The 27,619-nt window shown below is 35.4% G+C and overlaps 3 protein-coding genes across 4 annotated transcripts; all 3 read left to right on the forward strand.

Annotated features, from left to right (window-relative positions):
* The first annotated feature begins 300 nt into the window (after positions 1-300).
* On the forward strand, positions 301-10,927 carry LOC149394852 (plasma membrane ATPase 4). Its single transcript, XM_089615114.1, has 16 exons — positions 301-589; positions 3,192-3,311; positions 3,601-3,837; positions 4,783-5,079; positions 5,494-5,958; positions 6,537-6,659; positions 6,734-6,838; positions 6,937-7,081; positions 7,647-7,811; positions 8,348-8,619; positions 8,722-8,803; positions 8,897-9,057; positions 9,327-9,509; positions 9,624-9,806; positions 10,077-10,258; positions 10,368-10,927. Exons 1-16 carry the CDS (start codon positions 533-535, stop codon positions 10,462-10,464), a joined length of 2,874 nt encoding a protein of 957 aa, XP_089471240.1. The 5' UTR covers positions 301-532; the 3' UTR covers positions 10,465-10,927.
* A 6,899-nt stretch (positions 10,928-17,826) lies between these two features.
* Positions 17,827-20,202, forward strand: LOC149394853 (FKBP-like peptidyl-prolyl cis-trans isomerase family protein). Of its 2 annotated transcripts, none has more exons than XM_089615575.1 (4): positions 17,827-18,170; positions 18,706-18,828; positions 18,950-19,066; positions 19,951-20,202. In XM_089615575.1, exons 1-4 carry the CDS (start codon positions 17,910-17,912, stop codon positions 20,071-20,073), a joined length of 624 nt encoding a protein of 207 aa, XP_089471701.1. In that variant the 5' UTR covers positions 17,827-17,909; the 3' UTR covers positions 20,074-20,202. The 2 variants fall into 2 exon arrangements, with proteins under 2 accessions (XP_089471701.1, XP_089471702.1); XM_089615576.1 differs by lacking the exon at positions 19,951-20,202 and adding an exon at positions 19,306-19,670.
* An 891-nt stretch (positions 20,203-21,093) lies between these two features.
* On the forward strand, positions 21,094-22,251 carry LOC149394854 (Galactosyltransferase family protein). The gene has a single exon (XM_089615796.1). The coding sequence runs from the start codon at positions 21,151-21,153 to the stop codon at positions 22,102-22,104; it is 954 nt and encodes a 317-aa protein (XP_089471922.1). The 5' UTR covers positions 21,094-21,150; the 3' UTR covers positions 22,105-22,251.
* Positions 22,252-27,619: the final 5,368 nt, after the last annotated feature.

Genomic DNA, 27,619 nt, shown 5'->3' on the forward strand with positions numbered 1-27,619 from the left:
TGTACCTTTAACTAATTTATACAGGTTGACCGGATCGGATCATGCACTGTCAAAGCATAACCCTAAATAAAACAACAGTAGAGAGAGAGAGAGAGAGAGAGAGAGAGAGATTATTATAGTCTCAAAGGATTCCATTTATAAAAAAACAGCAAAAAATTAAAAAAAAAATGAAATAAAAAAGGACAAAAGAAGGTCCACTTGGTGAAGAAATTAAACGGCGGGTCAGTTAATAAATTATTTATAAAAAAAAATAGTAGAGCTTCGTTGAGAGAGAGAGAGAGAGAGAGAGAGAGAGAGAGAGAGAGAACTCAAATAGTAGAAGAGGAGACAAGAGTATATAAAAAGGGTCTCTCGAACACCATTTTTACAAAGCTTTGCTCTGTTCTTTTTACACATATCTCTCTCTCTCTCTCTCAATGGCCTTGACTTTCCATTGAGTTTCTCTTTATCCTCTCTCACCATTCTCGCCGCAGAACTGTTTCTACTCCAAAAAAACGACGTGTCGTTGTGTTTCGATTTGCGTTTCGATTAGATGGCCGGTGATAAGAGCATCTCTCTCGAGGAGATCAAAAACGAGACCGTTGATTTGGTATAACTCACTCTCTCTCTCTCTCTCTCTGCAAAGAAATCATACATATATGTTTTTACTTCTTCGGATCTGAAAAAAAAAAAGTATAGTCTACGTTATGTTAATTTCGCAGTGAAAACTCGAAAGATTATATAGTCTCTTTTTTTTTTTTTTAAGTCAATTCCCATGCAAAAGTTGATATAGTGTCTTGTCGGTTAGTTAAGTTTTCTCTTTCTTCGTTATATTGTTGTATTTGTATACATACAGATTTACGAAAATAATAGAGAGGCACAATCCAAAGGTGTATCTATAGGTGTTTTTTTTTATGTGGATCTATAGCATGTGAGTGTCAGAACAGTTATGTAGTACTTCAAGTGTTCTTATTATTATTATATATACAGGAGTAGATAACTCACCAAAATTTAAAAATTTATTAAATAAATAATTTTTTTTTTACATTTTAAATAAATAGTTATCATAATGATGAATTATTATTTTGATATTTTTAACATTTTATTTGTGTCTTTCAAGTCTGATAATTATTTACAATTATTATTATTAATTTTTTTAATAAAATTTCGTGAATATTTATTTTAAATTTATCAAAAGTTAATTATATGGCAAAATTTTAATTTATTAAAAAGAGCTTTTATATATGCTAAATATATTTTGGTTCCTCCTGGTTGGGCCTATTATATAGCTCAATAATATTATAATAAAGTTGTGTTTGGCTTTGGCTTGTCCGTTGGCTGTTTGTCTTTTTACCGTTCGATTTAAAATACGAACTTTTTATTTGAAGAGGATCAAAAGAACCAATTTTTTTTTTTTTCCTGTGAACCGTTTGTCTGGCTATTGAGGATTCAAGTACGCTCTTCCGTGCACTTAGAGCGAAAGCGACTTTAGTAAATAAATAATTATTTTTTTGCTTAATAGCAGCAGGGACGAAGGGCTATTTTTTTTTTTATTATTATTATATTATTTTATAAAAGGAAAACAGAGGAATCAATCTTTGGAGGAGTTTTGATTTTTTTTTTTTTTAAGCAGAAAACATAACCTACTATTAGAAGAAAGAAAATGAATTCAACTAGTGGATTACTTGATTACTTAAAAAATAATTCTTGAAGACATGTTGATCAGTTTTACCAATTAATTACTAAGTAATTTATAAAATTAGTGAACAATAATATAATTATAAGGTTTATTTGTTTATTTAATTGTTATTAATGCAAAGTTTTTTTTCGTTGTTGACACTGCTTTCAGATGATCTAAAAACTTACATTTGAGAATTTTAATTCAATCTTAAACCTCAGACATTTATTTAAAACTGTTTTATCTGAAAATATAATTGCTATTTGATAAATAAAGATAAAATTTATTTTAAGTTGAAGATACTTACCACTTGATCTACATTAGTTTGTCATAAATGAAATAGAATTTGATTCCTACTTTAAAGCATAATCCTTGAAAATAAATTCATATAGAATTAAAATGTACAGACAAAGATTATAACTGCTATTTTTATTAATTATTGCGTAATCATTATTATCTTACTTCTCGAATTTCTCGTCATCAGTGGTCCTAAATTTTTATTCCCCGCCTGACAATATCCATCAATCTATAATCTCGAATTGATCAAATCTCGGTTAATTCAGTTTCCTAATTTGCCCTTTCAAAAGTTTCAATCTTATCTCACTAAACAAAAACAGTAAAATACTAAATATGCGAGCAGACGCGTAGCGCGTGTAGACCACCTTCGCCTACATGTCATGTGATGCGTAGCGTGAAAAGTGGGACCGGGGTCCACCTGGAAATGGAAAGATTTTAATTTTTATAATCTTTTGTTTTTCTCTTTAAATATTTTTGTTGTTGGGTTGTGCGACAACAGTCAACGCTATCTGATTGGTAGAGTTGTACTGCGAACCTGGACAGTAACTTTTGATTGTCTGATTTAAAAAAAAAAACTTTTGATTGTCTGTCCTTTTTTGTATTATATATTTTCTAAACCTTATAGCATTTTAATCTTAAAACATTAATTTTTATTTTTATAAAGCTCGGCATATCATGTGATGTCGTTTTTGCATAAACGTAAAATAATTACTTATTTAAGGCGTCAGCTTAAGCTACCTTAAAAAGTCTACAATAATAATAATAAATGAATTCTAAAATACATAAATAAAAATAATTATTTGTAAATAAAAACTATCAACAATTTCGAAGTTAATGCTGTAAAATAAATTCATTTCGAATTTAATGACTCATTTTAAATTAAAAAATGCACTAAACTGATTTGATTATCAAATATTAGTTATGCTTTAATTTGATCCACCAATATATTTATGCTCAATGTTACATGTCTGTTGATCTATTCAGTTTTGAATTGCCCTCTTGTTCCTGGCTACTTAAAAAAATTAATTAAGTACTTTTTACTTTATAGCTAGATAGTCTCGATTAATTTGCTATTTCAACATACTAATTTTTGCTATATATATTTATTTTATTTTCAAGGCTATACGTACGGCCATGAAATATCTCCCTATGAAAAATCTAATTTAACCTTCATTTTAAATTTTATTTTACTTATTTTATGAAGAACTCTTAATCTGAAAATTACTTGGTAAAACAGGAGCGGATTCCGATCAACGAAGTGTTCGAGCAGCTGAAATGTACCCCAGAGGGTCTCTCAGCCGAGGAAGGTGCTCACAGGCTCGAAATATTCGGCCCCAACAAGCTAGAGGAGAAAAAGGTAATTACAAAAAAGTTGTTGCAGCTAAATAGCTAATTAAAATTTAATGGATTTGTAAAAATAACTAAAGTTTCAAGTGAAATAGCCAAAACTTACAAAATTGTCGATAATTTTTTTTTCTGACTATGTCAATAAATATGCTTGTATATGGGGCGAGATTCTCTATTTGTATTGACAATGTAAAAAAAAATACTTGGACCACGTGATTTTAACTAATTAAAAAAAAATTAAAAATTTTGACTATTTTGTTAATCAATTTATTTTAACTGGCTATTTGTAAAATCAACAGGAGAGTAAGTTTCTGAAGTTTTTGGGGTTCATGTGGAACCCGTTGTCATGGGTGATGGAAGCGGCGGCTCTGATGGCGATCGTGCTGGCTAATGGGAACGGGAGACCGCCAGATTGGCAGGACTTTGTCGGTATTATATGTTTGCTTGTCATCAACTCGACAATCTCTTTCGTTGAAGAGAACAATGCCGGGAACGCCGCCGCGGCGCTCATGGCCGGTCTCGCTCCAAAGACTAAGGTTTGTCTAACTCAAAAACTACAAGAGCTTAAATTTTTTTTAGAAAATAGTTCTTTGCAATATGTTAAAATGTTAGTGCTTAGTTAAGATTGTGCTTAGAAACTCTCTTTTAGTACGGCTACCTTTTACTAAAAAAAAAGAAGAAACACAATGATATAAAAACTAAAAAAAAAAAAAAAAAAAAGGTTTACTAAAATGCATTTAGAGCAATTTTAATTATTTCATCCAAATTTTTCTACTTATGCGTGACACCAGCCTATTTCTACATTTTATTTTGTGTAGTAAAATCAGCAATTGAAACCTTTTTTTTTCTTTTTTTTTTTTTTACAAATCTTTAAGTAACTAAGTCACTAAAATTTGGAGATTTGCTAAATAGTCAACGTTTTTATAAATTTTAAATAAATAACAATTATTATGGTGACGCGATAGTGTTTGGACGTTTTTAGTATTCCATTTTACGTTATTGGAGTTGATAGTTTATTTACAACTTTTAATGATTATTTACAACTATTAACATCTTTCTGGCTTTGTTAATAAAATCTCGTGATTATTTACTTAAAATAAAAAATTAGACATATGGCAAAACTTGAATTTTCGTATAATTATATATCTAGAGAGCCCATTCTTTTAATTATAAATTTGTCCTTCAATTTTTACATAACTAAATATCACACGAAAACTTTTCTTGAACTTTCTTTTAAATTTCTCTCAAACTTAGTGTTTGTCATTCTTTAAATTTTATTTTGATTTTTACCTCCTAATTTATATTAGAACCCCTTCTGATAACACCATATCTAATTTCCACTTAAATACCACATCACCGACGTAGCTACATAGGGCACATGCCCACCTTAATGTTTTAGAATTTAATTTTCAGTCCAAAATGTCTTGATTTTGTCATATGCGCCCCTAAACAAAAATCCCGGCTCCCCTACTATCGTTCAGGTTCTGAGAGATGGGAAATGGAGCGAACAAGAGGCGTCGATCCTTGTCCCGGGAGACATCGTGAGCATCAAGCTGGGAGACATCGTCCCGGCCGATGCACGGCTCCTCGAAGGTGACCCCTTAAAGATCGACCAATCGGCGCTCACGGGAGAGTCGCTTCCGGTGACCAAGAACCCCGGGGACGAGGTCTTCTCGGGTTCGACATGCAAACAAGGAGAGATCGAGGCGGTGGTGATCGCAACTGGGGTCCACACCTTCTTCGGGAAGGCGGCCCACCTCGTAGACAGCACCAATCAGGTAGACAGAGACGAGACTTAAAACCCTCTCCAAATATCAATTTTAATATTTTTATTTTTTTACAATTTAAGTCCCTCCTTCAAATATAAGTTTTTAATAATTTTTTTTTACTATCATCTGCTATTTAATATTTTTAAAACCCTCTTCAAATATCAATTTTAATATTTTTTTACAATTTAAGTCCCTCCTTCAAATATAAGTTTTTAATATTCTTTTACTATAATCTTTTTAAAATTTTTCAATAGTTTTAAAACCCTCTTCAAATATCAATTTTAAATTTTTTATACAATTTTTTATACAATTTTTTATTTATTTAAGTCCCTCCTACAAATAAAAGTTTTTAATTATTTTTTAATAAAAAATTCATATTAGACCCCATTAAAATACAAAAAATTTATGGCTTCGTCCCTGCAGGTAGGCCACTTCCAAAAGGTCCTCACCTCGATCGGGAACTTTTGCATCTGCTCGATCGCGGTGGGGATGCTGATCGAGGTGGTGGTGATGTACCCGATCCAACACAGGAATTACCGTGACGGGATTGACAACCTTCTCGTGCTCCTCATCGGCGGAATCCCCATCGCGATGCCCACGGTGCTTTCAGTGACGATGGCGATCGGGTCCCACAGGCTGTCGCAGCAGGGCGCGATCACCAAGAGGATGACCGCCATCGAAGAGATGGCGGGAATGGACGTGCTGTGCAGCGACAAGACCGGGACTCTCACTCTCAACAAGCTCAGCGTCGACGTCAACCTCGTCGAGGTTTTCGCAAAAGGGGTCGATAAAGAGCATGTTATACTATTGGCCGCTAGGGCGTCAAGGACCGAGAATCAAGATGCTATCGACGCCGCCATTGTCGGAATGCTTGCTGACCCTAAGGAGGTATCACTTTAATTTTTTTTTTTTAATTTTTATCAATTACCGGGATTTTGAAAGGTTTTTTTTTTTTAATTTATGTTGAAAAACAAAATTTGCAAAGAGGTAAAAAAAAAAAAAAATTGAGCGTTTAAATTTCTCTTAAACAAAAATTTTCATCGGCCGTTGAAATTTATGTGAAATAGAGCAACTGAAATTTCGGTTAAATCGGAATTTTAAATTCGAATTGCATGTCCCATTTTAGTTTCTCCCTCTAATTAAAGAAGACCGTGCTATCATTTTATTTTAAGTAATTTATAAATAGAAAAAAATATAATAATAAAATAAAGTGATAACGTGTCTTATTTGAATTGGAAGGACACAGAAGGAGACACGGAAAATAGATTTTTTTATAAGCTTAGTATTTAAGAACATTAATGTTGCCGAATGTCGATGAATTTTTAATTTCTTTTTTATTTTGCTCGAAAGTTTTGGGATATTCGTGTACAATTTTTGTCGGTAATCGAAATTTCTCTAAATCATGGCAATTTGCTTGAATCTGGAATTTTAAAGCTTGAGATACTAACACACATTTTTGGGAACAGGCAAGAGCTGGAGTAAAAGAGGTCCACTTTTTGCCATTCAATCCTGTGGACAAGAGGACTGCGTTGACTTATATTGACTCTAGTGGGAACTGGCACAGGGCAAGCAAAGGTGCTCCTGAGCAGGTAATTTAAATTTACTCGATTCAAAATCGACCGTGTTTTAGACGAAACTTGTGTAACCAATTCTTGTATTTCAGATTTTGACTCTTTGCAACTGCAAAGAGGATGTCAAAAGAAAGGCTCATAACGTCATCGACAAATTCGCGGAACGCGGACTCCGATCTTTGGCTGTTGGGAGACAGGTATTTCTTTTCGTTACCCTCTGGTTAATTTTTTTTTTCTTAATATTCATACACATAAAATATATGCTTAGCTATTTTATTTTTAAAAAAAATATTAGGAAGTACCCGAAAAAAGCAAGGAAAGTGCCGGTGCAGCATGGCAATTTGTCGGGCTATTGCCGCTTTTTGATCCTCCGCGACACGACAGTGCGGAAACTATCCGAAGAGCTCTTAACCTCGGTGTCAATGTCAAGATGATCACCGGTAATTTTATCGCTTTTGGAATAGTCATGCACATACTAGCTCATGCTTTACTTTTGGTCACAAATTTCATTTGTTGAGACTATTTTATATTCTATGATTATCTACTTGTCGCTATTTTAATCAATTAACAGATAATTAATGATAAAGAAATTATGTAGACAAAAAAAAAATTAGGGTGATTAAGTCAGTAGCCCAATAATTTACACTCTTATTAAAAAAATAACCAAAATTTTATTTTATTAAGAAAATAATCTACCAGATCCGCAGTAAATGAATTAACTAAAGAGTAAATTAAATTACCTTAAAAAATAAATTAAATTTATTATTTAGTTAATTAATTAAATCTAAAGAGAAGTCCGTGATTCTTTTTCCATTTTCTTCATAGCCTATGAAATTAAATATTTATTATGATGTATATCTTATTCGAAGAGAAAAATTGTGAATTTTTTTCCTTTCCTCGGAGACTAGGATATAAAATCTACCCTTGGATTATTTTTTTTTCCCCTATAGCACAGATAATCATGTTTTTAGTATGATAACTATATATTATTTTTATTCGGTGCAGGTGATCAACTTGCTATTGCAAAGGAAACCGGTCGAAGACTCGGAATGGGAACAAACATGTACCCTTCTGCTTCCTTACTCGGCCAAGACAAGGACGCCAGCATCGCTGCCCTTCCCATCGAAGAGCTCATTGAGAAAGCCGACGGCTTCGCCGGAGTCTTTCCAGGTATAATTATTATTATAAATTGATACAAAATTCTACAATTTTTACCGCTAATTGAGTAACTAAGACATCAAAATTTAGAGATTTGCAAAATAGTCAATTTTTTTTTTTTTTGTAAATTTGAAGTAAATAGCGATTATGGTGACGTGGTATTGTTTAAACGTTTTTAATATTTCATTTATGCATTTAGATTCTAATGGTTATTTACAATTATAAACAAATATTTACAATTATTAATGTCTTTTTGTCTTTGTTAATAAATTTCATGGCTATTTACTTCAAATTTATCAAAAATTCGTTATATGACAAAATTTGAGTTTTCAACTATACATCTAGAGAATTTAAACCGTCGATGTAAAACACTTTTACCAAATAGTATCGCACAAAAAAATTGACCTAGAAGGATTAAATAATAAAGTATAGCCTAGTGATCAATCAGGGTAGTTCATTTTGTACTCAACAATTTAGATTGTATATGTAGAAGCTATGTTGTTTAAAAACTCTTTAAACATTTCATTGTTATTTTTTGTTTGTTTTAGAGCACAAGTATGAGATAGTGAAGAAGTTGCAAGAGAGGAAGCACATTTGTGGAATGACCGGAGACGGTGTAAATGACGCTCCCGCCCTCAAGAAGGCTGACATTGGTATCGCAGTCGCCGATGCCACCGATGCTGCGAGAGGAGCTTCGGATATCGTTCTCACAGAGCCCGGTCTGAGTGTCATCATCAGCGCCGTGTTGACCAGCCGAGCAATTTTCCAGAGGATGAAGAATTACACAATTTACGCGGTTTCCATCACCATTCGTATTGTCGTAAGTAAAGAAAAAAAAACAATTAGATCTATATTAATCCTCATATAGAAAAAAAAGGTTTTATCTAATTTTTTGTTGCCCAATTTTTTTTTTTATATATAGTTTGGTTTTATGTTCATCGCGCTCATTTGGAAATTCGACTTCTCTCCTTTCATGGTTTTGATCATCGCCATCTTGAACGACGGTTAGTAGCGCATAAACGTCTGTTTTATTATATTGTCGTATAGATTTTTTTTTTTTATAGTTGATGCTAATAATTTTTATTTTTAAAATTTAGGAACAATTATGACTATCTCGAAAGATAGAGTGGTGCCATCGCCCCTTCCCGACAGCTGGAAATTGAAGGAAATATTTGCAACCGGAGTCGTTCTCGGAGGATACTTGGCAGTCATGACCGTCGTGTTCTTCTGGTTGATGAAGGAGACCGATTTCTTCTCCGTAAGAGATACATATTTTCTTAATTATATCATAAAGTAGCAAAGCCAAAAATCTAAACTTAGGGGGGACCGGACTCATTTGATAAAAATATAAAAATTTTAAAAAAAATCATATAATTTTAGGCTAAAAATATAAATAAAAATTATTAAAATTAAGGATAAAATGTAATTTTTAAAAGTTAAGGAGGGCATAATGTCTCTCTAGTGTCCACCTGACTTCACGAGTGATCTCTAATATAGATTATGTATTTATTTTGATATTAATTTCAGGACAAATTCGGGGTGAAGAATTTGAGGTTGAGTAAGGACGCCGAGTACGAGATGATGGCTGCTTTGTACCTCCAAGTGAGTATTGTAAGCCAAGCCCTCATTTTCGTGACCCGGTCGCGAAGCTGGTCGTACGTTGAACGCCCCGGAATGTTACTCATGGTCGCTTTCGTGATCGCGCAACTTGTAAGGACGATATATATTTATTAGCATTTTATTTCTATATTTAGTTTTACTTTTTTTCTCAAGTATTTTTTATTATCGAAATTTTATTTTACTCATTTATTCAATTGTTCTTAGATCGCGACGGTGATAGCAGTCTATGCCGACTGGAATTTCGCGAGGATTAAAGGTATCGACTGGGGTTGGGCCGGAGTCATCTGGATTTATAGCCTCGTGTTTTACGTTCCTCTCGACTTGTTGAAGTTTGCGATCCGTTACATTTTGAGCGGAAAGGCTTGGTCGAACTTGCTTGACAACAAGGTATATATATATACATACACCACAATTAAGATTCTTACTTATAACATTTTGGGTTTATTTTAGTTCTATTTTTTAAACAAATAAAGGTAAATTTGCCTCGTATAATTATGTTTTAAGAAAAACGAAAAACGTTACTGGTGCGTTTGGTACTGCTTTTAGTGTTTCGCAAAACATTTTCTTTCCAAAGTTGAAAAATGTTTTTTAAGGGGTAGTTTCGCCAATTAGATGTTTTCTAATATTTGACCGTGTTTTTCGTATTATTTCAAAAAGACTGCCTTCACCACCAAGAAAGACTACGGAAAAGAGGAAAGAGAAGCTCAATGGGCTCTCGCTCAACGAACCCTACACGGTCTTCAAACCCCGGAATCCACAAACATTTTCCCCGAAAAGAGCAGCTACAGAGAGCTCTCCGAGATCGCCGAGCAAGCCAAGCGACGAGCCGAGGTCGCAAGGTAAAGCCCATCAAATTCATTACAAGCACTACCCAAATGGAGATTTTTTTTTCTTCTTCATTAAATCATAAAATTTGAATTTATTCGAAACCTATTTCTGTTTTGTAAGGCTTCGCGAGCTTCACACACTCAAGGGACACGTCGAGTCGGTGGTGAAGCTAAAGGGTCTCGACATCGACACGATACAACAACACTACACCGTGTGATATTCATCATCACTGCTCGGAAAACAAACGAGTTGTTCCGAGCTAGAGAGAGAGAGAGACCCAAGACATAAGGATTCAAGACTAAAGGCCTAGTTAGTAGTTTTAAAAGCAAGTATAATGGAGAGGATATTTGTGCTATAAATATAAATAACTCTCCTGAACGGTTTACCTCTTTTTATCTTTATGTTTTTTTTTTTTTTGTTACTTTGCAGGAGAAATAATGATTTGTGTATGTTTCTTCTTGCTCTAATGTTAGGGGCCAAAGAATGTCCCACAGCTTCTTTTTTTTTTTTTTTTTTTTATTTACCGCTCATGTTTAGCTTCTTTTTTTTTTTTTTTTTTGTAATCCTTGTTTCATGTTTGTACTTTGTGTGTCTTATCTCTATTTCGACCACAAACTATTAAACGAATACTTTGGTGTCCAATATTACGGATTTGCTAACGTATACCCAACTCTTCTTCACTCCATTTTTTTTTCTCAGGCTCTTTTACTATTTAAATTTTGAAAAGATGTTATGAACTATCAGTGTACAAAATGATGTCATGAACTACCAGTGTACGAAATGATGTTATGAACACGCTGCTGAGTATATGTATATGTTGGATTTGAAGTCCAACGTGATTTGCCGGAGGCCCAGCCCATTAGATGAGATACGACGTGTAGTAACAATCAGCACATAAACGACACTAGGTCTTTTGAGACAAGTGTGTTATGAGCGAGTTGTTGATTGCCGTTGGATCTGATCTAATCCGACGAATGAGACTCATCCAAGCAATGCTGAGTGTTATAAAAGGAAGCTTTGACCGAGGTCTTCATTTCGATTAGACCTAATCTTTTCTGTGTTTGCTCGGCTAGGGTTTGAGCGATTCTTCTCTTCTTCTCTGAATATTCTGAGTGTGTAATAGAGCCTGTTCGATCGCCTTGATCGTGAGCTCCTTGTGAGAGTTGTTGTAATTGGTTCGTTGTAAACACTGAGTGAATATTGTTTGTGAGAGTGAGAGATTGTTTGTGAGAAGAGATTCGGAGGGTGTAATCGAAGAACTGAAGATAGTGCCTGAGTTTCTCCGATTGGAGCTCAACGGGGATTAGGATTCAGATCAACACGTTGTTGGTTTGAATCTGAACCTCGGTAGTCTGTTGTGTCTTTTACTTTCTTGCACAGTTCTGTTTTGTGTGTGTTTGTTATCTTGATAGTTCGACAATTAGGTTATTAGTTTTAGGGCTAAAGTTGCTACAGTGGTATCAGAGCCTTGTTCTTGGCTGTCTTGCTTACAGATCCTTGCCCTAACCCTAATTCTTTTCTTTTCTTGATAATTGTTTCTCGAACTATTTGATACTCGCACACTTGTTTGTTCTCTTGACAGGATACAATGGGGGTCGGACGAGTCGAAGTTACTGCGTTCGATGGAAAGTCAGATTTTGGTGTTTGGAGTACCAAAATCCGTGCCCTGTTGTCTCACCACAAAGTGCTCATAGCGCTAGAGCCTAAAGACGAGCTCTGGTCCGAGGAGAACAAGAAACGAAAGGCGGAGATCGATGAAGAGGCGCACAATCTCCTCATTCTCAATCTTGCCGATGGGGTAATCCGAAAAGTTTTTGGATGTACTACTCCTCTTACCTTATGGAGTAAACTCGAATCTCTTTACTCTAATCAGTCTGCTCCTAATCTTGCATATCTTAAGGCCTCTCTTTTCTCTTATAAAATGGAGGCTGGCAAATCTGTCGATGAAAACCTTGATGAGTTCCTTAAGCTTACCCTGGTGCTTAAAGGAACTGATCATGCTTTAGATGATGTCAGTACCGTTATGATCTTGATGAACTCTATCCCTGACAATTTTCAAGTTGTCAAAGATGCTTTTCAATATACTGGCACTGTGCCAACTTATGACCTCTTTTGTTCTGCTCTCAAGACTCGAGAACAAGAACTCAAGAATCATAAGTCTAAGTCTGGATCTAACCTGTTTGTTAAGTCTAAGACAGGAAATCAAGATAAGGGAAAGAAGGGAAAGGGGGAGGACAACAAGGCCCAGGCTGAGACCAGAAAATGCTACCATTGTGGAAAGACTGGACATCTGAGAAAGAACTGCTTCAAGTGGCTTGAGAAGAACAAGCCCCGGGAACCCTGAGACAAATCTAGCCTCCAGTTCTGGTGGAGCTCAAGTAACCTCTGAAGTCCTGAATGTGACCACCAAGTCCAGGATTGATCAGTGGATTCTTGACACAGGCTGCTCGTTTCACATGAGCCCTCAGAAAGAATGGTTTACCAATCTTTCTGAGGTCTCTGATGAGATAGTTTACATGGGTAACAATAATGCTTGTGATGTTGCAGGTGTCGGGTCAATCACCCTGAAGATGGCAGATGGTAAGTTGGTCACAATGACCAAGGTAAGGTATATTCCGGGACTCAAGAGAAATCTTATCTCTCTTGGAGTCCTGGATTATGAGGGTTGTACTTACTCTGCTGAGAATGGTAAGCTGAATGTTTACAAGGATGGTAAGACACTAATGACTAGCACCAAGGCTGCTGGCTTGTATGTTTTGGATGGTGTGTCTTGCAGGTTACAAAAAGGGTGTGCTGCTATAGCTCAAATATCTCTGTCAAGCACTCAGAAGTGGCACCTGAGGCTTGGCCACATGAGCCAAAAGGGCTTAACAGCTCTGCACAAACAACGTTTGTTAGGTAATGACTCTATCTCAAATCTCCCTTTCTGTGAGCCCTGTGTTATGGCAAAACAACACAGGCAGAGCTTCCCAACTGGAACTCATCTGTCCAAGGGAATCCTTGATTATGCGCATGCTGATCTGTGGGGCCCTGAGTCACATGAGTCCCATGGTGGGAACAAGTATTTTCTGAGTATTGTTGATGATTTCTCTAGAAGGGTTTGGACTTTTCTGTTAAAAACTAAAGATGAAGCCTTTTCTAAATTTAAAGAGTGGCAAACCCTTGAAGAGAATCAGAACAACAAAACTCTGAAAGTACTCAGAACTGATAATGGCTTGGAATTCTGTAATGCTGAGTTTGACCTTTTCTGTAAGGACCATGGCATCCTTAGACATAGAACCGTTAGGTCAACCCCTCAGCAGAATGGTGTTGCTGAGAGGATGAATAGGACCCTTCTAGAGAGAGTTAGAAGCTTGCTGTTCACCTCAGGTCTCAGTAAATCTTTTTGGGGAGAAGCCTTAGCTACAGCCACATATCTTATCAATAGGAGCCCAAATAGGAACCTTGACCTTAAGTGTCCCATAGAAATCTGGAGTGGCAGAAAACCCCAGTTAGGGCACCTTAGGATCTTTGGCTGTGCTGCTTATGCTCACACTAGGGATGGGAAGTTGGACCCTAGATCTCTAAGATGTGTGTTTCTAGGTTACCAGCAACAGAGTGGTACTAAGGGGTATAGACTTTGGGATAAGAGCTCTCAAGGGGTTAAAATCATAATCAGCAGAGATGTTGTTTTTGATGAGAGTTCTTTCCCATGTAAGATCAATACCGAGCCTAGTGTTCCTATTGAACCAGAAACCTTAGACAACCCTGTTGAGGTGGAGCATACAAACCTAGAGAACCACCTACCTGACCCTCAACCTCAACCTGATCCAATTGAGCAAGGCCACCAGGCCCCACCTGACCAGGAGCCTGATGACCATGCTGAGCACTCTGATCAGGTGGAGCAACTTGAGAGGTCTGCTCAAGAGGATCTAGAAACCTACCAGCTGACTAGAGACCGAACTAGGAGAGATATCAGACCACCCTCTAGATACTCTTATGCTGACCTTGTGTTTACAGCCCTAGTTGCTGCTCATGAAACCCAGAACTCTGAACCTGAAACCTACCTGGATGCCATGAGTTCTAAGGAGAGGGTTAAATGGCATGAAGCCATGGTTGAGGAGATGAATTCTCTGAATGTTAACAAGACCTGGATTCTGGTTGAGAAACCTAGCACTCAGAAACTGGTGGAGTGCAGATGGCTTTTCAAAATCAAAGAGGGTCTATCTGACACAGACCCTCCTAGATTTAAAGCCAGGTTGGTTGCAAAGGGCTATACTCAGAGAGAATGTATAGATTTCACATAAATCTTCTCTCCTGTGGTAAAGTTCAAAACGATCAGGATCATGTTGTCTCTTGTGGCAAGCATGGATCTTGAACTTGAGCAGTTAGATGTGAAAACTGCTTTCTTGCATGGTGACTTGGAAGAAGAGATTTATATGAGACAACCTGAGGGCTTCACTGACAAAACTCACCCTGAAAAGGTTTGCCTTCTAAAAAAATCTCTGTATGGGCTCAAACAAAGCCCAAGGCAATGGTATAAAAAGTTTGATTCTTTCATTCTGAGTGTTGGCTTTACCCGGAGTAATTATGATAGTTGTTTTTATTACTCATCCTTATCTGTTGATCCTGTTTATGTGCTTTTATATGTTGATGATATGCTGATTATAAGCAAGTCTATGGAGAAAATTAACAGGTTAAAACAGGAGCTAAACACTGTCTTTGATATGAAAGACTTGGGTCAAGCCCGGAGGATACTTGGTATGTTGATTGAAAGAAAAAGAAAGAACTTTTGGCTTAAAGTTCATCAGAGATCTTACTTGGAAAAAGTTGTGTCCAAGTTTGGCAGTTTGGACTGTAAGCGTGTACCTATGCCTCTTGCTCCACATTTCATTCTGAGTAAAACTCAGTGTCCAGCCTCCAGAGCTGAGATACTCAGAATGGAAAGTGTTCCTTATGCTAACGCTATTGGTTCTTTGATGTATGCCATGATAAGCACTAGACCTGATTTGTCCTTTGCTATATCCTTGCTTAGCCGTTTTATGTCTAACCCAGGTCCTGAACACTGGCAAGCCCTTAAGTGGGTTATTGCCTATGTCAGTAGCACAGTTGATCTTGGACTGTGTTATTGCAAAAGACCTGGACCTTTTGATCTTATTGGATATGTAGATGCTGATTTTGCAGGTGAAAGGGATTCAAGGAAGTCAACCACTGCTTTCTGTTTTACTTTGGGCAGGAATTGCATTTCTTGGAAATCCAATTTGCAATCTCTAGTTGCTTTGTCAACCACAGAGTCAGAGTACATTGCAGTTTGTGATGCCTTTAAGGAGGCTGTATGGCTCCAAGGCCTTCTGAAAGAGGCTAAGTTGATTGAGGATACTGCTGTGGTGTATTCAGATAGTCAGTCTGCAATACACTTGAGCAAAAATCATGTGTATCATGAAAGAACTAAACATGTGGATGTCAAGTTCCATTTCATCAGGGACTTGATAGCCACTGATGTTGTGAAATTGTGTAAAGTTGATACTGAGGATAATCCAGCTGATATGGGAACTAAAGTGGTGATTGTTGCTAAGTTCAAGCACTGCCTGGACTTACTCTTTATTGAATGATTGTTTTGCAGGTACCGAGTGATGATAATCGTTGAAGAAGCCAGGCACTATATGAAGACTTCGATTGCATGGGTTGTTGGACTTCAAGGTGGAGATTGTTGGATTTGAAGCCCAACGTGATTTGCCGGAGGCCCAGCCCATTAGATGAGATACGACGTGTAGTAACAATCAGCACATAAACGACACTAGGTCTTTTGAGACAAGTGTGTTATGAGCGAGTTGTTGATTGCCGTTGGATCTGATCTAATCCGACGAATGAGACTCATCCAAGCAATGTTGAGTGTTATAAAAGGAAGCTTTGACCGAGGTCTTCATTTCGATTAGACCTAATCTTTTCTGTGTTTGCTCGGCTAGGGTTTGAGCGATTCTTCTCTTCTTCTCTGAATATTCTGAGTGTGTAATAGAGCCTGTTCGATCGCCTTGATCGTGAGCTCCTTGTGAGAGTTGTTGTAATTGGTTCGTTGTAAACACTGAGTGAATATTGTTTGTGAGAGTGAGAGATTGTTTGTGAGAAGAGATTCGGAGGGTGTAATCGAAGAACTGAAGATAGTGCCTGAGTTTCTCCGATTGGAGCTCAACGGGGATTAGGATTCAGATCAACACGTTGTTGGTTTGAATCTGAACCTCGGTAATCTGTTGTGTCTTTTACTTTCTTGCACAGTTCTGTTTTGTGTGTGTTTGTTATCTTGATAGTTCGACAATTAGGTTATTAGTTTTAGGGCTAAAGTTGCTACAGTATACATATTATATATAAGAATTTGAAACTAATTAATTGACAAATGTTGTCATTTTGTTTTACATAGTGATTAAAACGGTGATTTTGTATAAGCAGTTTATCACTTTCAAAATTTTAATCACGGGATCAAAAAATTATTGAAACCAGGTGCTTGCATAATTAGGCTCTTTTACTAATTTTAGATAAATCTTGATTATTTTATAACATCAATAACATATATAATAAATAGCTAAGCCTATTCAAACTTTTATTATCAAGCCATCATGTGGCTTCTTAATACCGTGACACGTGTACGTAATTATTTATCACGCTTGTTTCTCTTTTTTTAATATATTTTTATTTTTTAAACTATTAAGATTTTAATGTGAGAGTCCATGATTCCACTGTTTTTTTTCACTATAATCAAAATCGAGAGTTGTGCTTACGATTCTCTCTTACGCTCTACAAAGTAAATCGGCACTAATTAGAGTATAAATAAAAGAAAAAACTAGGGCCAGAAAATACAAGCCCAACCCTTGACTAAATATCATTATATTATAATCATCTCGTTGATAAATTAGACTCCACAACTCAATATAAATTTGGGGTAAAACGGCATCTTACCTAAATACAATTACAAGAAACACACCTTCATGATCATGTACTATTGCAATGACAAATATACTTTTGGCTATTGTATGGAAACGAAACTTCCGAGGATAACAACGTCTGACCTGATTCCCGACAACGACAATATCAAATTTCAAATTGATGAGATGTCATCGAAAAATTAACCTTACATTCTAGATTGTTCGTCTTGTTGGTTCAATTCATGGTAAATCGATGCACGTTTTGGTGGATTCGAGTAGCACCCACAACTTCATTCGACTACAAACCCGACACTCTCAAGTGAAATGTCATGCCTCACACTTACCTTGCTCATCCATAGTCCATAAATTTTTCCCTCCCCTTCTAATACCCTCCATTTTTGGCGCCGAAAACATATTTGGGGTTGATTAGTTAGGAAGTTTCTATTCAATTGTGAGGATCTTATTTTGTTCTACTAAAATTAATAAGTTGGGAATACATTATAAAATCACGACGAGAATGAACAATATATATATATACTTTAATTAGAAAGCGAAATGAGATTTTTATTTAAATACTTAGAAAGCGAAATGAGATTTTTTTATTTTAATTAAAATTGTCAATATTCCGGTAGAAATTGATCATTTATTTTAAAATGGTGGTAAGCCGGTATTGGGTTGATTTTGTCATTCGTATTTTCCGTGGATACCTCGGAATTATTTTTTTTCTTTCAATAACTTAACAAAACAGCCAACTGAAGAAAAGGAAATGATACTCCGCTGCATCGCGCCTCCACAGTACGCCGTCGTCCCGCTCAGCCTCACCACTCGTGTCGTGCCACGTAAGCCTTCGCGCTCATCCATAACCAGAAGAGAAGCTCTGTCTCTTTCTTTCCTGTCCGCAACGTCACTGCTTACCCTCGCTCCTGCCTCCGCCGTCTCCAACTTCTCTGAGCTCCCGGATTCCGGCGGCGTTAAGGCTTTGGACCTCCGTCTTGGATCCGGAGAATCTCCCTCCGATGGTGACCAGGTTTCTCTCTCTCTCTCTCTTTCTCTCTCTCTCTCTCGAAGCTGTTCAACTTATAGCTTTCCGAGACTCATAATTCTGATAATTTAATTTTTGTTCGCCAAAATGCGACGAATTTCACAGTCCTGCATTAAGTATTATCCTCTCTCTCTCTCTCTCTCTCTCTCTCTCTCTCTCTCTCTAAGCTGTTCAAATTATAACTTTTTGAGACTCATAATTCTGATCATTTGATTCAGTCCTGCAAGTATAATCATCTTTCTCTCTCTCTCGAAGCTGTTCAAATTATGACTTGCGAGACTTATAATTCTGATAATTTAATTTTTGTTCGCCAAAACGCGACGAATATTACTTCTCTGCATCCTAGGTATAATCTTTCTCATTTTATCTTATTTTATTAGCTTGTAAAATTTGATAAAATTCTCGGGAATTTAGGAATTAGCTGTTAATCACCCTCTTAGTTTTCATGTTGCCATGCTTGGAATTTTGAAGGTCTCTCCAATATCTTTGAACCTAATTCGGGGCTTATGATTTTACAAAGATTTCCATTCATTACTATGGGAGGCTCGCAGCGAAACAAGGGTGGCGATTTGACGCAACTTACGATCACAAAGATCAGAACGGCGAACCAATTCCATTCCTGTTCGTGCTCGGTTCTGGAAAAGTAAGTACTACGAATTCGCGACTCTGAGAGAAGAAAGGGTAACATAACCAATGTTGTTTGTATGGAATTCGACACGTTAGATTTGTGCGTTTGTAGTGATACATATGTATAATATATGCAGGTGATTTCTGGGATCGAGGCGGGTGTGAAAACGATGAGAGTCGGTGGTATTCGAAGGCTGATAATTCCACCATCTCAAGGGTATCAGAGTACCTCGCAAGAACCTCTACCACCTGATGTATGTTAATCATTCGTGTTCAAGTTCCGATAATTATTTTTTCTTTGCTAGTTTTATATAGTTGGTACCTAGAAAATCAGATCAAATAAGAAAAAAATGTGGGGTATGTGAAGTAAGTAGGAACCTAAATCACTCTCGCTTACTCAGATTTAAATTAAAAAGGTATGAACTTGAGTTTCAGAAATCGAAAAAAAAAAAAAAAATTGTAGTACTAACTAGAAATCAGTTGAAATTTTCAGGAGTATCGGATTTCGGATGTCTACTTTAAATTCTTACCTGCTTGTCTGAGCTTTCCTGTAAACACTAGGAATCAGTTTGGTATAAACAAGATTTTTCCGTGCTTTCACTTTTCTTCGTAGATTCAGATTATGATACTAAACAGGTCGATTTTATGTTGAAAAATAAGTGTTTGGGCAGATAATAAAAGGTGGGTCTTCACTAGCTAAATATGGATTAGGGTCACCAAGTTAGTAGAATAATATAAGTGAAAACAATAAAAATAAAAACTTGATTCTCTTGGTCCGAGAGAGTGTCTCTTTCGTACCGAACTCTTGAGTTTTGTTTCAGATTTAGTGTATAAAGAACTAGAGGATAGAGGAACACTGGAATATAGAATCTGATAAATAAATAAATAAATAAAACTAACTTTTTTATTAAGTATATCGATTTCCAATAATGGCTATCATGTTGTTAACTTTTCTGTTCTTGATTTCTTCACATGTTTCATAGTTTCAGAAGAAATATTGATCATGATCCCTATATTGAGTCAAAACATAAAGACCTATTTAAACTCATGGATACAAGTCCTTTTGTTTCGGAAAACACAAATGCATTCATCAATTATTATTATTTTTTTCTTATTTTTATCCTCGCTGTTATCCCAGTTTTTCGACAGACAGAGATTATTCACGACCATTTTTAACCCGACTCGCCTTGCCAACGGAGAGGGCTCTACACTCGGGACTCTCATATTTGATATTGAGCTTGTCAGCCTAAGGCATCAGTGAAGCTATTTCTGTGAGTGTGTATATCATAATGATACATAGGAAGTAATATATTTGATGAAATATTGTATATTTTGTACTTGGTATAGAAATATTTGTTCAGAAGGTATAATATTATCATTCTTTTTGTAATCATTATTATTATTTGAGGAAGTGAGATTATAATATTGATCATCATCATCATCACCAAAATCTATGACTCATTTTATAATGAGGTTATTTTTTGAGGCACTAAAAGCAGCGTTAGAGAAGCAAAATTTCAGGGTCAATGGCTTTGCTTTGTAGTCAAGCATGGTGAGCAATTAAGTCCTCTCTCACCATGTTCTATCCTAAGCCCTAATTTGACCACATCATTTTTGCCTGCATCTAGACGGAACGTGTTGCTTTTTTATATTTGGCTCAACTCCACCATTGAAAAAACGTCAACTATTTATAAAAAAAAAACAATTAAATTAAAAACAAAGAAGAAAATAGTATTTGCATCTTTGACTCCAAGCTTGTCAAAAAATTGAACGTTACAGTAGCTGCTGTAGTTTCCCCCCCTGGTATAATAGGTCAATAAATCATCAAATATTGAACAGAATATCACCATCTTTGCGTCATTCAATCCAAATAATAATGCAAGTTTATCCTTTTAATTTTTCTTAATATGAATACATTTTCTGATTTTTTTTATAGCAGTGATTTGGTACTTTTAAGTTTTTTTAGTGGGATCATTCTATCCCAATTTCAAAAGAAAAAAATAACTAGTTAAGGACCAATGTGCAACAATCCAAATCAAACAATGTACTTAGCAATATGCATAAATTCCACGCGTACGGATTCTTTTTTTTTTTAATGTTTCTACCACTTTTCTTGTAGAAGTAAAAGTCAAAATTAGTAGTTCCAATCGCACGAAAACTCACAACACAAAGCGTGAACTATAAGTAAGCACACTATCTTTTAAACACAATTCTTAATTAATTAGCACTCTGGCTCTCATTGCACAAAATCTCTCCTCTCCATTCATTGTACTACCAAACACATTCATAACCCAAAATCTCTCTCTTTCTCTCAAAAACCATATTTCTTTTCTTCATCATGAAACTCGCCGGAAAAACTACGGATCGCCGGAGCTTCATACTCTCCTCCGTCCTATTCCTCGTCTGCCTCTGCGCTCTCGCCTCCATCAACGAGTTCCGCTTCCACGTCGCCCGTTGCAACGTCAAAAACGACGACCAAACGACGATATCCCAAAACGACAACAAAAACGACGAAAAAAACGACGACATCCGAATCCTGATAGGAATCCCAACCCTACCGGACCAGTACCACCGGCGACACTTCCTCCGCATGATCTACGGCACCCAAAACCCTCCCGGGGCCAAAATCGACGTCAAGTTCGTTTTTTGCAACCTGACGAAAGACGACCAGAAAGTCCTCGTCGCGTTGGAGATCATGCGATACGACGACATCATGATCCTCAACTGCAAAGAGAACATGAACAAGGGAAAGACCTACACCTACTTCTCAAGCCTCCCCGAGATCTTCAACGACGATAACACAACAAGAAACGACCGTCCCTACCCTCCGTACCACTACGTCATGAAAACCGACGACGACACTTACTTCCGCTTAGAAAATCTCGTCGCGTCGCTAAGGCCTTTGCCCCGAGAAGACCTCTACTACGGCTATGTGATTCCCTGCCCGAGCATGAACCCGTTTGTGAAGTACATGTCTGGGATGGGATATCTCGTCTCGTGGGACTTGGTGGAGTGGATCGCAGAGTCGGAGATTCCAAGGAACAACGTGGAAGGTCCCGAGGATATGGTGTTCGGAGACTGGCTCAGAGACGGTCACAGAGGGAAGAACAGGTTCAATGCCAAGTGGTCCATGTACAATTTCCCCGAGCCACACACGGGCTGTACTCACGAGCTTTGGCCCGAGACCATCGCGGTTCATTTGCTAAAGAATCAAGAGAAGTGGATTCGGACGCTGAATTACTTCAACGTCACTCAGAATCTCAAGCCCTCCAAGTTGTATCATATACCTTAATTTTTTTTTTTTTCTTTTATACACAGATTTAATTGTTATTCTTTTCATATTTGATTTAACATATACATGTCCAAAAATTTGTTTTTTTTTCTTCTGGCGAATTATTATTAAGTTTTGTATTGGTATAGGCTGGCTATTAAAATTTAAATTTCACACACCAAAGACGTGAGAATCTCTTGCAGGTTTGTCCTTTTATTTTCTTCTTCTTTCAGATCTTAGTTTCCAGTACATATATAGCAGTCATTTGATTTAGTGATCTTTATGGTTACCGGGAATGAGCTTACTCACATTTTTCATATGTACTTTTTATAGTTGACTGAAAAGAGTGTAATGACATTTTACATATTTATTTTTATTAATAAAATTAAATTACCATAGATATCCCTTGTATTTTCTAGTCAATCACAAACATCTTATATTTACAATTATTTTACTGACTTTTCTATATGTTAATTTTTTTTAAGGCTAAATAATTACCCTTATCATAAAAATAAAAACAAATAAAAAAAAAATTCCCAAAAACGCATCACATCGATCACCTGAATTATGCATCTTCCGTCCTTAATTATACTTTTAAATTATTTTATATAGAGGGCGAATTATGCATCACATCGCTCATTTTCTCGGTGGAGAACACACGCTCTTTCCATTTCACATTTTCTTCTCCTACCTATGCTTAGTGAAGCTAATCTCGAGAGCCTTCAAAGTGTTGCGCTCTTCTCAAAAAGCCCGAAGAATTTGTGTTGGTTCATTTGTGACATGTTTTATTGTTTTGTAAGAAAAATGATCATCCTACAATAAATCGTGCTACAACGTTGTTCACCATCACTTGTGAAAATTCAGGGACATGATATTTGTTAATATATAAATATTTAGCAATATTAGTTTTAGTTTCGGATTTGTTGGAGATAATTAGATTTGGTTTCTCGATCTAGTTCGATTCGAGAAAGGTGCTTTTCACTATAGCAATATATTCGTTAAGAGTCAATTGTTTAGTGATTAATCTCGCTGAAGTCATATTTATGCCGAATTTGATACTCTCGACGCTTTTACGTGTTTGTTTTTCATCGACTTCCATAGTAACCAGGGGCGGACCTAGAAATTAGAGATGAGGGGTGGCTGACGATAATTAATTTTTTTTTTTTTTTTGCGAAATAATCGATATATAGATTGTATAAAATATCGTAATAAAAATTTAAATAAAATTCATCAAGAAAAATATTTTTTTTTTAATATTTATCCTTCAATTTAAATCAAAATACAAAATAAATTGATTTCTTGTAAAAAAAAATTCTAAGAAAATTCATAAATAAACATCAAAATTATCCTTAAATCAATCAACATCGACTACTTTTAAGGAATCAATGGCTACAGTGAGATTGTCGATCTTATTTCTTGTAGTGACATCAACTTATTTAAATGTCAGTTGCTGATTTTGTGTCCATCCTTCCAAAAATAGGTAGGCAACGAAAATTACGACAAAAATATTATGAAAATTTGAAAAATATTTCTATGAAAAATGCAATATGTGACGAGAATTATGGTTCTGAATATTATGACAACAAAATTTTGTAAATATAATTTATATATATATATATATATATATATATATATATATTGTTATATATGATCTAAACTCAGATTCAAATTCAACAAAACAAAGGTAATATATATAATTATATATAGGGAAGGTAGACTTTTATTTTTGGCTCTCATGAAAGAGCATTTGAAAATTTGCTAACAAAGAATCTTATATATGTATATAAAGATGATATAAAAGAAATTGAAAAAGAAAAAAAAAAAATATATATATATATATATATATATATATATATATATATATATATGTCAGATGCTTTTCTTTTTTTTTCTTATCTCCTCTCTTCTTTATTCTTTCGGTGACATTTCGAATTTTCTTTATTATGTTTCCAGCTTTATTCATATGTTTTCCAATATCAATAAAAAAAAAAAAAAATTAAGGTACATCATACTCTAAAATCATTTCTAGACACTCTTGAAAATTGTTTCTAATTTAGGAAATCTCTTTTCGAGTCAAACTTTCTATTTTAAGAAAGTTGACTCAAGATCAAAAAGTCAAGATTTAATTTATGATAGCAACTCATGTCATGAGATATTTGATTTCATGTTTCATGAATAAATTTCATTTGATTACTTTTAGATTATTTACTATTGAATTTAATCAAGAATGTGACACATTTTTATACTATGACACATTTACAACTTCTAGCAATAGTACACTTTTCAAATTGTGGCATCAAAAGTCAAATTTTTTACTTATTCCTCTTGGTTTAGCCGTGTAAGATGGTTCTAAGACAAAATTTGTTGTCTTGAAAGTTGCTTTAATGGGTTGTTGTGTGAGAAAGTTTGTTGGTGTGTCATAAGTTTGTCATTTCCAATAACTTGATAAGAACAACTTTATCTCATGCATTACCATGCATAGTCCTAGAAAAGAGCAACCTTATCTCATGCATTACCATGCATAGTCTTAGAATAGAACATCCTTTTAGTGTATGAATGTGTAAGCTTTTGGACGTGTTCCAATAAAGAAAAAAAAAATAGAAGAGTGAGAGAGGTAGATGCACAGTTTCTCCGAGCCATCTAGCACCCAATATTTTCCTATAAATAGACCCCAAGACACTCTCTTTTTTTCATTACAAAACTTTCAAAGTTAAGAGAGAAACAAAGTGAGTTAGATTGTAGAAAAAAATCAAAGAATATAGAGTTCATTAGAATTTCTTCTAGAGATCAAAGTCAAGAATAATTCTTGCCCTTTCCCCAAGTCCAAAAGGTTAGTGCTTTCGTTTCCCATCTTAATCCTTTAGGATTATAGCTTATTAGTATGTTCTTGTTCTAGTCTTGTTTCCATTCAACTTAAGGAATTATGACCTTACAATGCATACATGAAATTTTTTGTTTTTAATTCTGCCTTTTGTTTTATGTAACTTTGGTACTTATTTTTTATTACTTTTAAATATTCAAATTTTTAATGGAATAAATCAAAACGATGTTACATATGTCTCCTTTAATATTATGTTTACATAAGTATTTTATTTTATTCGTAAAAAGCCTCTAAATGCATACTGCTCGGGAGATATCCTTAGTACCCGAGCAGTGATGTCGTGCTATGGAGTATAATTTTTAAACAAGTTGAATTCATGATTTTACTTTGAAAATATTTTTATACTATATCTAGTACGTCTTTTAAATGTTGCAAAAAGAATTTTCAGAAAAGAAGTTATAAAGAATTCTAACAAATACTTGCAAGTTTGTGTGTCGAAACTGTTTTTCTCATCCGGACAGTTCTGTTCAATGAAGTTAAAAATAATTCTGGGAACGTTTTACAGACTATAAAATTAAGTTTAATACGTTTTTTAAAGGTACAGATGTTATTATTGTTTTACAAAAAGAATAACTGAAATCCGAGCCACGAGTTGTCCGTAATTAACAAAAGTGTGACTGTAGGTCATTCTTAATATATTTTTTCAGCAACGTGTTTACAAAATAAAAGGTTGTTTATTTTGAAATGCATCATGTTTTCCCGAGCTCTAGATCCTTCTTAGAGCTTTAATATTCTTATAGGTCTTTTATCCCTTAAGTTTGAAATTGTAAGAATAGATTATAGAAGCTCATAAGTTGAATTTCCTATAGGTTCGAGAAGAGTCAGATCCTCAGCTCGAGTGTTGAGTCTCTTGAAAACGAACAAGGTGAGTTCAACTCACTACAATACGAATTAGTTCAAAATGATATTATGTGCTAGTGTTGATTAATTATATGGATGTGTATGATTTATTACTTTATACATGTTATCTTATATGCTTATGCTTCTAAGTTTATCTAAGATATTTGTGAATTATGGCTTAATATGTAAAAAAAGTACTTTCATATTTTATGACTTTTACCCAAGAATTTTCATGTATGTATTAGACTTATTTTATTTCATGAACTTTACCATAAAAATGATGTAATAAATATGCAAGTGAAAATATTAAGTACGTGACGTATCGGCCTACGCCAGAGTAGGTTCTTGCGACCACCTCGTAGACCTTTATGTCTCGATAAGGTGAGTCGTACATGTTCAGGAAGGGCGGAATCAATGTTTGGCCGCATTGTTTTCCATAAGCCTTAGTGCGCACGATACGATACGATCACTAAGGGTCCTCGAAATCATGAATCAAGTTATAAGATATCATCAATGGGTTCTTTACTTTGATCTCTACAAGAAATTCTAATGAACTCTATATTCTTGGTTTTTTTTTTTCTATACTCTAACTCACTTTGTTTTCTCTCTAAACTTTGGAAATTTTATGATGAAAAGAGAGAGTGTCTTGGGGTCTATTTATAGGAAAATATTGGGTGTTAAATGACTTGGAGAAACCGTGTATCTACCTCTCTCACTCTTCTATTTTTTTTTCTTTATTAGAACACACCAAAAACCTTACACATCCATACACTAAAAGGTTCTATTGTAGGACTATGCATGGTAATGCATGAGATAAGGATGTTATTTTCTAGGACTATGCATGGTAATGCATGAGATAAAGTTGTTCTTGTCAAGCTATTGGAAATGACAAACTTATGACACAACAACTCATTAAAGCAACTTTCAAGACAACAAATTTTGTCTTATTAGAACTATCTTACATGGCTAAACCAAGAGGAAATAAGTCAAAAATTTGACTTGTGATGCCACAAGGTTGTTTGAAAAGTGTACCATTACTAGAAGTTGTAAATATGTCACAACAAACTTATGACACAACAACCCATTAAAGCAACTTTCAAGACAACAAATTTTGTCTTATTAGAACCATCTTACATGGCTAAACTAAACCTGACCTAACGGTAGCGGGACGGGACGGAATCCCCGCTACCGTTAGGAACAGTAACGGGAGCGGGACTCCCGTTACTGGTGACAGACGGGACGGGACTCCCGTTAGCGGGACCAACGGGTGACGGTGATCCCATTAGTCCCGTTAGCCGTTTTTAAATGTTACCGTTGAATATATAGCTGTTACCTTATTTCGGTCACTTTTTTTATTTTTTAATTTTTACCCATTTATTTCTAAAATCTATAAATACCCCTCCAATTCATTCATTTTCTTCACGCATTTCTCTCAAACTCTCTCAAATACTCTCAAAACGCTCTCGATTTTAATCTCTAATACTTTTTACCGCTTTCAATTTTTCATGGCATCTTCATCCCACAACCGGGGAGGTCGAAGGGGAAGAGCTTCCCGAGGTGAACGAATGCACCGTTTTGAAGAAAATTGGTTGCACTTGTCTCAAAACGCCCCCGACCCAACCACCTAATACTCTTTCGATCCAAATTATGTTGCTCCTACTTTCAGCCATTCGGAATTCACCAAAATTCCAAACACCCAAGTGCCATACTACCCTCAAATGGATCCCGAGCAAGCTCAAATTCCGCCATCCGAAGTGGCTTTTCAAGAATTTCAAGTATTCGAGCAACATTATCGTGAATCCCAAAATCCAAATG

The sequence above is a fragment of the Urtica dioica genome, chromosome 5, assembly GCF_054948205.1.
Source record: "Urtica dioica subsp. dioica isolate 48M chromosome 5, U.dioica_male_clone48M_v1_H2, whole genome shotgun sequence".
NCBI lineage: Eukaryota > Viridiplantae > Streptophyta > Magnoliopsida > Rosales > Urticaceae > Urtica > Urtica dioica.

Coding starts and splice junctions, on each gene's coding strand:
- LOC149394854 (XM_089615796.1), top strand. CDS start 21,151: ATGAAACTCGCCGGAAAAACTACGGATCGCCGGAGCTTCATACTCTCC.
- LOC149394852 (XM_089615114.1), top strand. CDS start 533: ATGGCCGGTGATAAGAGCATCTCTCTCGAGGAGATCAAAAACGAGACC. Junction 6,660..6,733: donor GCAAAGGTGCTCCTGAGCAG/GTAATTTAAATT, acceptor CTTGTATTTCAG/ATTTTGACTCTTTGCAACTG. Junction 8,804..8,896: donor CATCGCCATCTTGAACGACG/GTTAGTAGCGCA, acceptor TTTAAAATTTAG/GAACAATTATGACTATCTCG.
- LOC149394853 (XM_089615575.1), top strand. CDS start 17,910: ATGATACTCCGCTGCATCGCGCCTCCACAGTACGCCGTCGTCCCGCTC. Junction 18,171..18,705: donor CTCCCTCCGATGGTGACCAG/GTTTCTCTCTCT, acceptor GATTTTACAAAG/ATTTCCATTCATTACTATGG. Junction 18,829..18,949: donor TCGTGCTCGGTTCTGGAAAA/GTAAGTACTACG, acceptor TAATATATGCAG/GTGATTTCTGGGATCGAGGC.